The 17,652-nt window shown below is 41.7% G+C and overlaps 1 protein-coding gene across 1 annotated transcript in view; it reads right to left on the reverse strand.

Annotated features, from left to right (window-relative positions):
* Positions 1–15,046, reverse strand: part of LOC308337828 (uncharacterized protein) — a gene marked incomplete at both ends in the record, with an annotated part of 78,276 nt that extends 63,230 nt beyond the window's left edge. Inside the window, 4 exon segments of the mRNA XM_080831366.1 lie at positions 8,948–9,001; positions 9,003–9,421; positions 14,601–14,613; positions 14,909–15,046. Of these exon segments, the coding sequence (XP_080687492.1) occupies positions 8,948–9,001; positions 9,003–9,421; positions 14,601–14,613; positions 14,909–15,046 (624 nt within the window).
* Positions 15,047–17,652: the final 2,606 nt, after the last annotated feature.

Below are 17,652 nucleotides of genomic sequence, written 5' to 3' on the forward strand. Positions count from 1 at the left end.
ATATGAGCAAATCAATGTGTATACTACATTAACAAAATGATAAAATCTCTCAAAAAGTGAGTATAGAGGGAACATACCACAGCATAATAAATACCATATTTATATGGTATATAAATATATGACATATATGGTATATAAATATATGACAAACCCACTATCAGACTCAACAGAGAAAAGCTGAAAGCTTTTCTTCTAAGATCAGGAACAAAGCAAAGATGCTCACTCTCACCACTTTTATTGAACATAGTACTGAAAATCTTAGCCCCAGTAATCAGACAAGCAAAAGAAATGAGGCATCTAAGTTGATAAGGAAGAAGTAAAACTGTCACTATTTGTCAACAAAATGATATAGAAAGCTCTAAAGACACCATAAAAAAAAAACTATTAGAATAAACAAATTCAGTAAAGTTGCAGGACACAAAATTAATACCCAGAAATCTGTTGCTAATAAATCTACACACTAATAACAAACCATCAGAAAAATAAATTAAGAAAACAATCCCATTTATAATTCCATCCAAAAGAATGAAATACCTAGAAATAAAGGTAACTAAGGAGGTTAAAGACTTATAGTCTGAAAACTAGAAGACATGGATGAAAGAAATCGAAGAAAACACAAATAAATGGAAAGATATACTGTTCTCATGAACTGGAAGAATCAATATTGTTAAAATGTCCATACCACCTAAAGCAATCAACAGATTTAATCCAATCCCTATCAAAATACTAATGGTATATTTCACAGAACTAGAATAAATAAACCTAAAATTTGTATGAAACCACAAAAGACCCCAAAGAGCCAAAGCAATCTTGAGAAAGAACAAAACTGGAGGTATTAAGCTCCAGATTTCAAACTATTCTACAAACCTATACTAATCAAAACAGTATGGTACTGGCACTAAAACAGACACATAAATCAATGGAACAGAATGGAGCCCAGAAATAAACCCACATTTATATGGTCAATTAATCTAAAACAAAGGAGGCAAGATGTACAACGGGGGAAAGACGGTGTCTTCAATAAATGGTGCTGGAGAAACTGGACTCCTACACGCAAAAGAATGAAACTGCACCACTCTCTTACATCAGATACTAAGATAAACTCAACACGGATAAAGACTTACATAAAAGACCTGAAAACATAAAGCTCATAAAACTTAACACAGGTAGTAACTTCAATGGCACTGGTCTTAGTAATATTTTTTTGGCTCTATCTTCACAGAGAAGGGCAAAAATATACAAAAACAAAAATAAACAAATAGGGCTACATCAAACTAAAAAGCTTTTTGCCACAGCAAAGGAAACCATGAACAACACAAAAAGACAACCTACTAAACAAAAGAAAATATTTGCTAATGAGGGTTAGCTGGGTGGCTCAGTGGGTTAAAGCCTCTGCCTTCGGCTCACAACATGATGCCAGGAGCCCCTCATCGAGCCCCACATCAAGCCCCACATCAGGCTCTCTGCTCAGTGAGGAGCCTGCTTCCCCCTCTCTCTCTGCCTGCCTGTCTGCCTACTTGTGATCTCTGTCTGTCAAATAAATAAATAAAATCTTTAAAAAAATATTTGCTAATGATCCATCTGATACGGGACTAATGTATAAATTATATAAAGAACTCATATAACCTGACTCTAAAAAACCCCACAACAATCCATTTTAAAAATGGACAGAGGAGCTGAACAGACATTTTCCAAAAAGACATACAGATGGCCAACAGACATGTGAAAAGATGCTCTGCATCACCAACCATCGGGGAAAGGAAAATCACCACCACAAAGAGATATCAGCCCACACCTGTCAGCATAGCTAATATCAAACAGATAAGAAATAACAAATGTTGACAAGGGTGCAGAGAAAAGGAAACCCCCATGCACTGTTGGTGGGAATAACAACCGGTGCAACCACTACGGAAAATAGTATGGAGGATCCTCAAAAAATTAAAAATAGAATTATCACATGACCCAGCAATTCCACTACTGGGTATCTACCCAAAGGAAACAAAAATGCTCATTCAAAATGATAGATGTATGTTGAAGCATTATTTACAATGACCAAGATATGAAAGCACCCAGAGAGTCCTCAATAGATGAACCGGTAAAGAATATTTGGCAAATGGGACGCCTGCGTGGCTCAGTTGGTTGAGCGGCTGCCTTCGGCTCAGGTCATGATCCCAGCATCCTGGGATTGAGTCCCGCATCAGGCTCCTTGCTCAGCAGGGAGCCTGCTTCTCCCCTGCCTCTGCCTGTCACTCTGTCTGCCTGTGCTCACTCTCTCTGACAAATAAATAAATAAAATCTTAAAAAAAAAAAAGAGTATTTGGCATATTTTTGAAATGGACTATCATTCCATCATAAAAAAGGATGAAATCTTGTATCTGCAACCACATGGATAGACCTAGGGGTATGATATTATGCTAAGTGAAGTAAGTCAGACAGAGAAAGACAAACACCATATGATTTCACTTACAGCTGGAATCTAAAAAATAAAAAACAACAACAACAAATAAAACAGGTAGAAACATATTCAAACACAGTCATAAGTACAGAGGACAAATGAGTAGTTGCCAGAGGGGAGGAGTGGTGGATGGACAAAGTAGGTGAAGGGGATTCAGAGGTACAAACTTCCAGTTATAAAATAAGTAAGTTATAGGGATGTAAAGTACAGTACAGGGAACAGTCAATAATATTGTAATAACCATGTAAGGCGACAGATGGTGACTAGGCTTATCATGGTGATTGCTTCGTAATTATGTAGACATTGAATCATAATGTTGTACACCTGAAACTGATAATCCTGTATGCCACGTAAATTAAAAAAAAAAAAAAAACCACATGATTCTAGTCCATTCTCTTCTCAGATGCCTGAAATACCTCCATATCTTCACTATCAGGAGTCATTTTTTATGAATAAATAGGAGAAATATTGCCTCTATTCCACTGAAAGATAAACTAATTTCTTCCATACAAAGAGGTGTAATTGTGGAAAACAACTTCTCTATTATCAAGCAAGATCTTCTCCTCTGTCACCTCTACCCTTTGTTTCTGCTGAAACTATAAAGAATTTGCCTAAACACTGGGCCATATGAGAATCTTTCAAATACTGAAAGATATCATGTGATACCCTCATAAGATTGTTCCTACTCTAACAGCTTTCTACTCTGGACAATATATATTAAGAAAACTATACCAGGGAATTTCAAAGAGGCTCAAAATCTAAATCCCTAATAGTGGAGACAGGTTACACAAACTATAGCCACATGAATAATATGCACTCATTAAAACAATAAATAGGTGAATGAATTCTGAATATTATATATATATACATATATATACAAAATAACAGTGGGCAAAAGTTCAGTAAGGGATAAAAAACACACTGTAACTATGTAAAAAGGGTCACTGTCACAAATCAGAACTGAATTTGGAATGATAGAAATATAACTTCATGTTCACTGGGTTGGTTTCCTAAGAAATTGCTTTAATGTTTAACTAGTAAATTCCATATTCCCTTTTGATGCAAATCTATCTATTCATACCATCTAAACAATTGTTTCCAAAGTATCTAGTTCTCTATACCATACTTGTCATTCTGCAGTGTTGGAATCACATGAAGAAGGTTTTAGTAATATCATACATAAGATGTAATCATAACTTCCCAAAAAAAGTAACATAGACTCACTATATGACCCCGTAATTCCACTTCTAGGGGTATACCTAAGAGAACTAAATACTTATTTTCAGGGGGTGGGGATTGGGAAAAATGAGTGAAGGGGAGAGGGAGATACAGGTCTCCAGTTATGGAATGAGTAAATCATGGGAATAAAGGAGCATAAAGAATACAGTCAATGTTGTGTAATAGCCTTGAAATGGGACAGGTGGCAGCCACACTTGGGGCGAATATAGAATAATGTATAAACTTGTCAAGTCACCAAGTAGTACACCTGAAACTAAGGTAATATTGTGAGTCAACTATACACAAATAAAAAAAAATATTTTCACACACACATACACACAAACAAGTATAGGAGTGTTCGTAGCAGCAGTATGCATAATAATCAAAAAGTGGGAACAACCCAAATGCCCATCAGCTGTTGAATGGATAAGCAGCATGTAGTGGAATATCATCCTGCATAAAAGGGAATGAGGTATCATTACATGCTACGATTTGGATGAACCCAGAAATATTATGCTAAATGAAAGAAGTCACAAGAGGCCATATTTTAGATTATAATATGAGATGTCAACAATAGGCAAACCTAACAGAGACCAAAAGCAGATTGGTGGTTGGCATGGGGGAATAAAGACTGACTACTAATTGGCACTGGGTTTCTTCTGCAGGTGATGAAATGTTCTGAATTAGAGACTGGTGATGGTTGTACAACATTGTAAATGCACTAACAAACACTGAATTGTATAAAATGACTGAAATGGTGAATTTCATGTTAATTTGGATTCTAGCTCATTAAAACTACATATAATCACAAAATACATGATATATATATATATATATATATATATATATAAAACATAATATACTGACCTCTACGAGTATTCAACACTAAATCTATTAGAAGATTCACAATACTATCCCTAGTCATGGGTACAACACACAAGGCCTGGTTCACTAAAGCAAATAGGAAAAATGGAAGAACTGAAATTCAATTGTTGAAAAACAAATTAATTCAATTATTAATTTATTTTCTGATGCTTATGCTTATTTGGGCCAGAAACTGTGTTAGAGTGAATAAGACATGATCCTCACCTTCACAGGGCTCCTAGTCTAGCAGGGGAGCTGGACATTAGCCAATGACTCGAATAAATCTTAAACTTGTAACAAGGAGCCTAAGGTGAAATATTACCTAATATTGCCTAATATTGAAATATTACAATATAACAGGCAAACCTGACTCAGAAGAGGAACTGGGCAACAACCACTCTGAGGAAATTCTATCTAGTCTGTAACTAGAGAGATGAGTTTTAGCCTGATCTGAGGCTAAGAGTCTATCCCCCAGATGTAACGGCAGTGCAAAAGTCCTGGGGTAGAAAAGAACTCACATTAGAGAAACACATGAAGGCTAGTTGTGACCAGACGGTAGTAAATAAGAAACGACTGTCACAGAATGAGGCTGGGGAAGTGAAGAGGGGTTGGCCTATCCAGGGCCTTACGGCTGCTCTGAGCATTCTCACTTTATATACTAGGTACAAAGGGAAACTACCCAGAGGACATCTGACTCCTGATTTTGGCTCAAGTCATGATTTCAGAGCTGTGAGATTGAGCCCTGTGTCAGGCTCTGCACTCAGCACAGAATCTGCTTGAGATGTTCTCTTCCTCTCCCTCTGTCAATCACCCTGCCCTTACACTCTCTCTCTACAATAAATAAATCTTAAAAAATAAAGACCAAAAAAAAGGGGGGGTGGGAAGCCACCCAAGAATTTCAGCGGACAAGTAACATGATCAACTTGTGCCTTAAAAGCATCCCCAGGCTTCCTCTGTGCAGAAGGGGTTATTTAGAGAAGAGTGAAGAGGACAGTTACCAGTTAGTAGGCTAGCCCAGTAATGGCTCAGACGAGGGGGATGAGGTGGAAAAAGAAGACATTTTCAAGGTCATTTTTGCAGTTTGGGAGTCATCACATATTCTATTTTACAACTAAAATTTAGTGATGGCGGGGGAGCCTTCCAGAAAGATCAAAGCATAAAAAGTAGAGATTACTTAGCCAGGATCCTAGACACATTAACTTCAGTCCAGTACCAAACCAAATCCTACAAAACACTTCAAGCTATGTCCAGGAGTCCTGCAGTCTTTTCATATAACTGAACCCACTTCTTGCAGGGTATTTTCTTTCTACCAAGCTTTTAGACTGGTTAAAAAAGAAATCCAGATAGAGAAGTAAAAACCCAAAAGTTCACTATGATGAGTGCAGGTAATGGTTGGTGTCCTCACTTTGATTCAACTACAAACTAGCTTATCCTTAGGACATTTCTTGTCTATAAAGGAACCATTCTGGGAGAGAAACACCCTGCTTAACATATGCTCGGTTAAAGGCTTCAGTTAAACATGCACACACACACAGAGAAAGAAATATGTACAAAGTATTCCAGATTATTCATGTGCATCTGTCTCAAACTGCACTCCAGAGACAGAAGCAGAACACAGAGGCTGTGATGGATATCATACAACTTCTAAAGAGTAAATGAATGACTTTCATTGTAGTAGCAAAGCAACTGTACATTATATACGCATACATGTGTGCACTTCTTTTCCTCTTAAAGTAAAAGCCTGCCATCCACATGGTAAATAATCACTTCAAACCCACAGTGGATCAGAAAAACAAAATTTGTGAATATCCTTATATCCTTGTAGCCCAAGACATGAATCATAAAATCTAAGGCAATCTACCTATCCAGTTCCCCCAGAGCATATTGGAAGAAGAAGGATGGATATAATCACTACTAATGATATACTTCGCAACACATACTCTGTAAGTAGCCGTGTTCTATTTTTCACTTACACTGTGAAAATTAGTTTTGCACCTAAAACTGCAAAATGAAAAGAGATGTTGTTTAGCCTCAAGCAATCACTTCATCATTTCCATCTTTATCACTCATAAGGTTTCAGCGTCTTTGAGGTTGTAATGATATCTTACAATACATCATACGGACACAATTTGCAAGAGAACTGTTTCAAGTGCTCCTGGTGCTCCTTGACTCCTTACATGTTAAGACTCTACTCTTCTTTTTGTTGGTTGAAAATTATTTTTATTAACATATAATGTATTATTTGCCCCAGGGGAACAGATCTCTGAATCATCAGGCTTAACACATTTCACAGCACTCACCATAGCACATACCCTCCCCAATGTCCATCACCCAGCCACCCTATCCCTACCCTCCCACCCCCCGCAACCCTCAGTTTGTTTCCTGAGATTAAGAGTCTCTTATGGTTCGTCTCCCAAGACTCTATTCTTCTTTAGAAGACTTCCTCACCCTTTATGTTTGAGCTCATTCTCATCCATCCTCTCCTCCGTCCACTGTCTCTTGTATGTATCTCTGTCCAGACTTACAACTGCCTCCCCTTCCAGACAAGGAGTTCCCTGAGGCTTCAAGATCCCAGAACCTAACAGAGCCTCACTCATGAAAGGTTCTCAAAGGCTTGTGAAATGATATGAATGAGTAAATTAATCTGATCCACCCAATCTCTGTATTTAATTTTTTCCACCTGCGTTATCCTAAATATTAATAACCCTCAACCCAATGCCATTTCAGACGATTCTCCATGTCCCCCCATTTTTTCCATTTCCTAATAGAAGGGGATTTCTGATTTGAGGTACTAAACTGCTTAGAGGGTGTTCACGAAAACCAATTATAAGAATAAGAAGAATATTGTTTGCTGTTCAGGTTTACACACATGGCTTTGTACAGAGTTTGAACATAGATTAGAAAAGGCCTTCACTCCCCACATTCATATTCTAAGGTGTCAGGTCACTCTATCACTCTTGTTATTGACCTTCACATCAGATATCATTTTTATAAAGGGCCCCCTTTATCATGACAAAGAAAAGATGTCCTTGGCAAGGACGAAGGGAATCCAAGAGTTAAATTTGTCATTCTGGAATAAATTATTTAGCACCACTTACATCCTGAAAGCTCTGAGCCGCCTACCTTGTGGTTTAGGGCACTCTCTTGTATGTTTGCAATTTCCCAATAGTAAAGCAACAATTTAATTCCATAGTGCAAAATCAATACAACTTAAATTAACTATTGGAACTGACACTATCTAGCAAACCGAAAGATTTATTCTTCCACTGACCTGAGATCATAGTAAAGCTGCTTCCACAAAGAGGTGCTTAGGAACCATTCTAGAATTTAGGAATGAATTCTTACTGGACTTAAAGCGATGCCCTCCCTCTCCCCCCTTGCATGAAACCAGTGGGATCCCTGCAGCCCCCTAAATTCTGACCACACAGACCCAGCTTTGACTCAACTCTATCAAGGGCCTAGATTGTGAACGTGAGATCATCCTGGAAACACAAGGAGCTATGGTGGTAGTAACGAGAGACAGCCAACTGGCTTGAAATACATTCTTTCACTAGTTTAGGGTTTTTGGCAGACACGAATGCTGATCATCGTTTTCACTCTAAATTACATTAGTAGTGCAACTATGAGTGGGAAAGTTTGGTGCATCCGTCAACGATTCCAGTGTCATTTATCTGGAATGACCAGGCACCAGCCGCTTTTGTTGAGTGGCAAAAGCTGGTGCTGTTTTCAAACACACCAGTGGATGAATCTGAAAGCGGCACCCTTCTCAGTGAACGAAAACTGGTGGAAACGGCAAGAAGATGGAAGGACTGAGAATAATGTTCACCCCACACCGAATATCGATCATCTGCTCTGTGTAAGGTCCATTGCAGCTGACAGCCTGAGGATGGGAAACTCAAGGGTGAGCTGTGTGGGTCTGAGCCCTTAGATTCAACAAGCTTCCGGAGTGCCCGATTCAGTCCACCGGCACGGAACTCCTTCCCTTGCACCTGTCATCAGGAAGGCTTTTTCTCTTTCAACTGCTCAAAGCAGCCAACAGAAAATGGGGGGGGGGGGGCAGTCAGGGACGGGGGGGGGGGTGCAGCAGACCAGAAGGGAGCGTTTATCAGCTTATCAGCAGCCCTATTACTCAACGGACAATTGGGGTTCCTTCCCATCCACCCTTATGTCCAATGCGCGCTCTCAAGGACAAGAGGTTAGATCCGGCAACAGCCAACGCCAGGCCTGTGAGGCAGCAAGAGAAAGAGCAGCCTCACAGCGAACCGGGAGATGCTCGAGCCCTGCCTCCTCCTCCCTGGCTCGCGATGCCGGCTCGGCCAGCGCCCCGCAGGGAAACCGGGCCTCCCGCCGGCTCAGCATCCCTCCTCCAGCTCCCGCTCTCCCTCTTCCGCCCGCGCCCGTGCCACCAACCTTGGGCGTGCGGATGTGCTCCATGGTGGGCCCACGTCTGCAAGGTCCTGGGCAGGCGCGGCCTCACGCACCTGCGCGCGTCTGCAGCGCGGCGGGAGGGGCGCGGGGAGGGGGCTTCGCGCCCGGGAGCGGGCGGGCCACAGGGCTTGGCTCCGCCTCCAGGTGCGGCGGCGCCCGCGCGAGGCCGGCGTGCGGGCCCGGGGCGCCAGCGCGGCCCTAGAGCGCGCGCGCCCCCGTGTTCCTGCCACCTGCCCTGCGTGCGGCCGCCCGGCCCAGTCCTGGCTGGGGTCGCTGAGAGCCGCTGGCTCCCCTTTAAGAGGGGCAGCCAGCGTAATACTGTGACGCTACGGTTCCCCAAGACACAATGGGGGCCTTGTGTTGGGTGTGGCCTCTTGGAGGATTGCTGGGGAGTACGCGCAGCTCCGCACCGCCCATTGATGGGCTTCCTTCCAGAGCGTCCCGGGATAGGTAGGACTTCAGGGTGGGGCAGGAAAAAGGCTGCCACTTGCACTCCGCATCCTGGACGGCCTAGAAGCCTATGTCTGTATGTTTGAGCGCGTGAGCAGCTGGCATAGCATTTGGGATAAGGGTGGCAATAATAGCAACAGTGTTAGAGCCTTGGGAGGTGTTTTATTAAGTCAGAAACCTCACATCAACCTGCCACTTAACTGTTGGAAGAGATGCCTTCCCCTGGCACCGTGTTGGGTGCTCATCTGCCATCTTCACTTAGCTCTAACTGAACTAGAAAGTAAAGATACAAAACATCCATGATAAGGTGTCATTTTTCTAGTCACGATATTAAGAATAGTTGTTGCTATTGTTAATATCTCGCTATGGCGGGAAAGCCTGAGAAGAAATGCCACCACCACCTCCCCCAACCTTTTTGTCTTGAAACCTTAAGTGCACAACCTTCCATTATAACTAAAATTTCACAAGACTCTACTACTCTAGAATAATGTCCGTTCAATTTTTTTCCTAGTTTTTATCCATCTCTCTTTCCAATTGGATCGTAAATTCTTTAATTGTAGAGATTCTGTTTTCTTAGCTCTTGTTGTTAAGTGCATGGTAGGCACAATGCAGCTTTCTAAATAACTGTTTAATCAATAGGGTGTTACATTTATTTTAAAATTTCCAGATCTTTTTCACATATTTTGTAGCATTTCAACCTCCTACTGTCCTGGGAGACAATTAAAACAAGAGCAATATACCGATGTTTGCATTTGACAAAACTGATCCAGGGTATAATTTCGACCTTAAGAACACCAGGAATAAAGTCAGGAGCATTCTCATCCCAGTTCACTGGCCTCAGCCTCCTCATCTGCCTAAATGATCTTAAAGGGAGCTTCCATCTCCAAGTCCATAAGTACTAGGAATCCTGTATTCGTGTTGGGGTTTGCATTCTGAATGGGATAATAACCTTGGAATTATGTGATTTCAGGGCTCTTCTATCCCGCTACTGGTATGGAAATCAAGAGTTTACCTGGTGAGTAATTTTTGCATATCACTGACCTTCATATTAGCATAGTTTTTTTTAAGTACTCACAACACTAACTGGTACGTGAAAAGACATAAATCTGAATGATATAAATGATCTAATTTTAAGAAAAATTTTCCAGATTAGTTCAAAAATCCATCTTCTATTATCATAGCTATAAAATCAGCATTAGGTTAAAATGAGTCAAAAATTACATTCAAGGGGCGCCTGGGTGGCTCAGTGGGTTAAAGCCTCTGCCTTTGGCTTGGGTCATGATCCCAGGGTTCTGGGATCGAGCTCCGCATCGGGCTCTCTGCTCAGCGGGAAGCCTGCTTCCTCCTCTCTCTGCCTGCCTCTCTGCCTACTTGTGATCTCTGTCTGTCAAATAAATAAACAACAACAACAAAAAATTACATTCAAATTACTGGGGTAAATTAGCACAGAACAAGCTATGTTAATAATAAATTTATAAATTTGTATTTTAAAAAATTTATAAATAAAATAACAGGGAAAGAAATCTCTGTAAGTAGACATTTTAGTCTGCTCTGACAATTCTCGGAAGAACCCAACCTCCCCAACTTGTCCCTCAGCCCCAGTGAGTATTCAGATTATTAGATCACAAACTGTGTTGACCCTGGCCAGCCACTCAGCACTTTCTTCTTACACTGCCTTGTATCTCCAAGTTTCACTGCTTCTCTGAACCACCACTCAGTGCAGCAGAAGAGATTGAACAAAGCAGCAAGGGTTAGAGGGCAATGACTTGAGGGAATGTAGAGTACATCATTGAAATGCTAACTATGCTGCTTCTAAGTAGGGCAAAAAAAGAAACTAGCCACTCATTTATTTAAGAAACATTGACATGAATTGCACTGACATGGATGGAGTTAGAGTATTATGTTAAGTGAAATCAGTCAATCAGAGAAAGACAAATACCATATGATTTCACTCATATGTAGAATTAAAAAAACAAAACAGTGAAGAAAGGGGGAAAAAGAGAGAGAGACAAACCAAGGAACAGCCTCTTGACTATAGAGAACAAAGCGATGGTTACCAGAGGGGAGGTGGGTGGGGGGATAGGGAAACAGGTAATGGGGATTAAGGAGTGCACCTGTTGTGATAAACACCACGTGTTGTATGGAAGTGTTGAATCCCTACATTGTACGTTGAATCTCTACATTGTACACTTGAAACTAATATAACACTATGTTAAACTAACTGGAATTAAAATGAAAACTTAAAAAAAAATGAACACTAATTAACTAATGGTCATATGCAAGTTGCTATAGCAGATGCTGGGAGACTGAAAGGAGATTTAGGGGAGAAGGATTCCAAGTTCCATAATAGTGATGCAAACAACACCAAGGCAATGAAAAGTAGACCAACAAAGATGGCAACAGAGCATGCGGAAATGCCAAAAGGAGCCTCAGGGAGACTGATTCACTTCCTGCATTTTCCATATTAAGTATACAGAAAATAACGGGTATCATAGACTTAGTTCTTGAAGTTTGATATTTGGTGTGTCTAGAACCATGGGAAATTTGGTGAATGCTGCATCTGTGGGTCTTCAAGAAGCAGAAACCTCTCCCCCTGGCCCCAGAACCAAGAAGTGAGAAAGGGAGAAAAAACTTACTTTTAAAACCCTATGTAATTACAGATGGATGAACACCTAGATTTGTACTACATCAGCCTTTGTCCAATGGGTTGACCAATGGCGATTTTTCCCCAGTATTTGTGAGTCCTTGATGGAAAATGAGTAGAAGAGCAAAACTCTGGTCATCATCAAGCAAAATATCAGACAGTAGGGTTAAGATCTAGTGACCTGCATATTCATCGGTCTCCTTCTTCCCTTGCTAAGGCACAATATAGTTATCCTCATTTTATCATTAGTGTCTCATTTTTCAGGGGCTTTTACCTTGTAAAAATGGGAGATATGACTGTATGCATCATTATTTAATTCTCCTCTTCTTCATGGGGACACAGGAGATTGTACTTTTCAACCCCGTTTACTGTTGGTTGGGTCCATGTGGCTATTTCTGTCCAGTGGGTTGTGAGAAGTAACATGTATCATTTTGGGGATGAGGTCTTTCAGCTTCCTCTGTCCTGTCTTTTTTTTTTTTTTTTGAGCTTTATTTATTTTAGAGAGCTAGAGCATGCACAAGTAGGGGGTGGGGCCAAGGGAAAAGGACAGAGAAAATCTCAAGTAGACTCCCCACTGAGCATGGAACCCTATGCAGGGCTCGAACCCATGACCCTGAGATCCTGACCTGAGCTGAAATCAAAAGGTGGACACTTAACCGACTGAGCCTCCCAGATGCCTCTTCTTCCCTGTCTTGATATTTGGGGATCACATCTTAAGATTATAGAGAAAATTATGATGGAAAATTCACTCTAAATATATGATGTGACTGAGACCTGAAACTGTTCAGCATTAGATTGAAATGAAGAGAGAGACTGTTTGCCCAAGTCATTACTCGGAAAGCAGTTACTCTGAAGAGCCACAGCTAATACTTTTGAGTGAAAAGAACACATTTTTTTGGTGGTCATGGTTGTTGCATGAAGCCTTGGAGATTTAAGCATTTATGTTTTGTACCTAGACTAGCCTATCCTGACATTACAGAGAGAGTCAGCATAATATCCTGTCTCCACCTTCTGTGTTTCCAATTTTTTTTTAAAGATTTTATTTATTTATTTGACAGACAAAGATCACAAGTAGGCAGAGAGGCAGGCAGAGAGAGAGGAGGAAGCAGGCTCCCTGCTGAGCAGAGAGCCCGATGTGGGGCTGGATCCCAGGACCCTGGGATCATGACCTGAGCTGAAGGCAGAGGCCCTAACCCACTGAGCCACCCAGGCGCCCCTGTTTCTGATATTTTTAAAGGGGGTTGAAAACGTCCTTAAAGAGCTCTAAAGACATATGTCAGATGCCAAGACCTAAAGTATGCTACTATATATTACCAAACTTCTGGGGAACATCTTCAGAAATCTTTGTCACATAGATATTCTAATTGTAAATAATATGGCTATAGGAATTTTTAAACAAAAACTTGATATTAACTGGGAACTTTCCCAAAATCTTGTGATCTTCAGTGGCCTGAGGAGATTTGGCTACTTATCAAATAATTGCAAGACTTTTTTTTTTTTTCCAGAATACTTACATTTCTCCTGAGGCAACTAAAACTTCTGATTTGACAGTGAAAACCAAAAAAATGTTTCCTCAGGGGGTAGTATTGTTAATGATTACAAACTCAATGCAGTCCTCTTCAGCACTATCAGACCTCCATGGTCCGTGTTATGTGTGGAGGAGGGCAGAGTCTCAGAGAGACACGTATTCGATACCCAGTGTAACAGAAACAGAGCTGTAGTGGGGGTTTCTACCTGCAGAAAAAAACATAGCGTCCTCCCCTTCCAAATTTTGATCCACTGGATGATGCAAACTATTGACGCCTTCTTTGGCCTCGCCCTGTGCCAGGTAAAGAGGATGAGCGCTCTGTGGATGGCAGGCAGCTCTGCCCTTTCTCTAGGAACTAAGAAGGAAACTGGAGAGCTCATAAAAACAGCACCTACTCTGTGAACAGGCAAGGTTTTAAAATAGTCTCTTACATTTTGTTCTCCTTCCAAGAAGGCACATGGCTCAAATCCAAGTCTGTCCTCGGACCACTTAGGCCTGTGTATTGCCTTTCCACGGCCATCCCTTTGACTGTCACTTTGATGCGAGTAATTCCCATATCAGTATTTTTAAACCTCAATTCTCTCTCTGCCTCGTGTATGATGTTTCTACCCACTCACGGAGTGCCTCCACCCAGCGGTTTCACCAATGCCACAAACTAGATGTGGTTGAGAACGTGGACTCTCGAGGTGGACAGGCCTATTTTCCTTTCGCAGCTCTGGCTTGTATAGGCTGTGTGACCTTAAGTCAGTTTTCTAAACACTCTGGGCCTCAGGCTTCTCAGCTGTAAGATGGGCATAATAATAAAACCTGTATTACTTTGTGTCTCAGGCTAAGGAGTAGATCTCTCTCTATATGGATGTTTATGTATCCACTATATCTTTGTATGCCTTAAATGGTTCAAAATAAAAAAAAAATTGTAAAAAAATAGATAATTAACCTCCTTCTCAGGATGAATGTGACAATTCAATGAGATCAGGCACATTTTTTGCAACAAATACTTTTCGAGTGCTTACCTTGTGCCAAGAACTGGGGATAAAAATGTGAACCAAAGCAGTTAGAGCCCCTGCCCTCAAGATGCTTCAGCTTAATGATACCAGCTATTTTATTACCTTCTACCTAATACCAGGCCCACCTCTTGACCTCAGAATTTCTCATGTTGGTCCCAATCACTCAAGCTCAAAATCTCGGGGTTGTTTTGGCTTATGCCTGTCTCTGACCCTCATGTGCAGACCTATGGAGATTCCCTCCCCTGCAGGCATTTCTTCAGTGGATCCCTCCACCGTCCTTGAATCTCCAGTCATGACTCTAATTCAGGTCTCACTGCTTCGTCCTGGCTGGAATGGTAGGCTCTACTGCCGGATTCCTCTTTGTAAAAAGCCACTTCAATCATGGCCCTCGTCAGCTGACAAGCCTTCAAGGGGTTTCCAGCTGCCTTCCGTCGTTTCAGGCCTCCCCACATCCTGCCCTTCTCTTGTACAAACTCAGCGGAGCCAGTCTCTGGCACTAAGGTGCTCCACAGATCTTTTTTTGAGTGTGTCAATTAAGGGACCAATCACCTTCTGTATCTTGTACCGGCTTATCTCGATGTCTTTGCTCCTACGGTCCCTATCTGTCCAATTCTTTCAGGTTTCAAAATGCACTTCAGTTTTCCCTCCAGAGGCAGCTCTTCCAAAATAGCTCTTGTCTTTTCAGTCCAATAAGCAGAGATTGTCATAAGCGGTTTGTTTTTATCTAAAAGCGTGCTCCTATGCGTCTCTGTCACAACTTGTCCACAGGGGACCTTGACTGTCCCGCTCTCCCAGGAGTACCATGCTGGCCTACTGCACTGACAACATCGTGCTGATTAGACCCGGTAAGCAGAGAATAGCAGGTGCCCTAGATGCCCAAGTAAGAAACTCACGTGTGAGGGTAGGCGTACGATCTAGGAAAATTCAGGGGCCTGCCTCCTCAGTGACGTTTCCGGAGAGAAGCCATAGTCTGGGACATAGCTTTAACTTTCCACAAGTTGAAATAGCTTCTCCGGTGTGAAAGGCATCTTGCTTTACTTTGCACCCTGAACACTTCTCGCTCTAACCTGTTACTGACCTGCCAGCTCTGAGTGGGGCCATCCTGCTGGTTTGGGTTGTAGTGGAAACACATCCACCGTGGTGGCCTTTGACCCCAGCAGATACAGATGTGATCAAGGCATCTGCAGCAGCAGATGGGGGTTGGTACGGAGCCTCTGCAAGCTGCAGTTGAGGACCCACATGTGGTCCCTTGCATGGCCCACCACAGTGCCTTTGTGCTCATTTTAAAAAGTTTCATTTATTTTTAATTCTGGTAAAATATGCATAACTCAAAATTTGCAATCTTAACCGTTTTTAAGTGTACAGTTTAGTGGGTTAAGTGCATCCACATTGTTGTACAATCATCACTACTATCCATTTCTAGAACTCTTTATCTGTGACACTAAAACCCTGTACCCATAAAACAGTAACTTCCTGTCCAGTTCCCAGGTTTCCAGCCACAAAGGGTGGAGTGGAGACACTTGTTCCAGTGGGCAGAGCTCTGTGCAGTTTTCCTGGGAACTTCATATGATTCGAAGGATAGATGGCTAGGTGTACAGATCTATGCCAGTTTAAGGCCTGTGACCACCAATTTGCTCAAATGTCAGGAACTTGAAAAAAAAAATGAAGACTGGCAATGAGAACTAAGGAAATATTTATGGACTGGTGTCTCAGAATGAGCCCAAAGTATGAAAATATTACTGTTCTATATAAATAATATAGGACATCTGATACAGTGACACTGTGACATTGTCAATATTTATATGGACAGGATGATCCATTTCATTTGTTGTCAGTCATTCAAGACCTTCCCAACCTCGGCAGAGCCCACTGTACAGACTCCTGTATGAGTGACTGTCATGGTAGGGTTCAAGGTTGTGTATGAATTCCGCAGTGTGGCCTTCCTTCACTGAGTCTGATGTGCGTACCACCATCGCTGAGTGCCCAATCTGTCCACAGGAGAGACCGAGACTCAGCCCCTCCCTTCCATCACCCTATGTGACACCATCCCTAGTGGCACAGCCTGCCACCTGTGGTAGGTTGATTATAGTGAACCCCTCCCACTACGGAAGGAGCAGGTATTTTTTCTCAATAGAATAAACTTACTTTAAATATGAATTCGTCTTTCCTCCCCCTAATACCTCTGTCAACACCTCATCATTGGGCTTACTTCATGCTTATTCACTCTCACAATATCCCGCAAAATATCTCTTTGCACCAAAAAAAAAAAAAGTGTTATGCAAAAATAAGAAATGGGTGAAAGTCCACAGGATTCATTCGTCTTGTCATAGATGCACTTACTCAGAAGCTGTTAGTCTCATAAATCCATAGAATGACCTATTAAAGACTCTGTTATGACACCAACTAAGAGGTAGACACCTTCAAATACTGGGGGGATGTCCTACAAGATGGAGTGTATGCTCTGAATGAATTTCCAGTATTATAGTCTGTTTCCTATAGGTAGACGATATGAGTCCAGGAAACCTGGGTGGAAATGGGAATAGCGCCTCTTATTATGAAACCTCTTCAAGCACTTACTATTTGTTGCTCCCTGACTCTAAATGCTTCCACTGGGGGACACAACAATGGTTTTATTGAACTGCAAATTGAGATTACTGTGATACTTCTCATGCCAATAAACCAAGAGCAAACCAAAAAAGAGATATGTCATTAGCCATGGAGATTGGCCCAAAGTATCCAGAGGGAAACAGGGTTGCTGTGGTTGGGGGATATGCTTTTCATTTTTACCCCATTTTCAGTTGTACACTCAGTTGGGTGCCTTTGTGGGGTAGGCTGGTACTCAGCCTGCATCACAGGCTTCCCTAATTCTTCAGACATTAGCAAATATCTGTCCAAGGTTCAAGTTTTTGTAAATCCAGGAAGCTCTTCAGCTCCTATGGAAAAAATCATATCCCAGTGGAACCCTACGGGACCAGATTTGCCTTACCTAACAGTCTGGAAGCATCCGGGCCCCAGTTCCAGTCCAGCCAGAATTCCTGGTCACATTTTGATTAGTGAA

This window comes from Martes martes (assembly GCF_963455335.1).
Source record: "Martes martes genome assembly, contig: scaffold_159, whole genome shotgun sequence".
NCBI lineage: Eukaryota > Metazoa > Chordata > Mammalia > Carnivora > Mustelidae > Martes > Martes martes.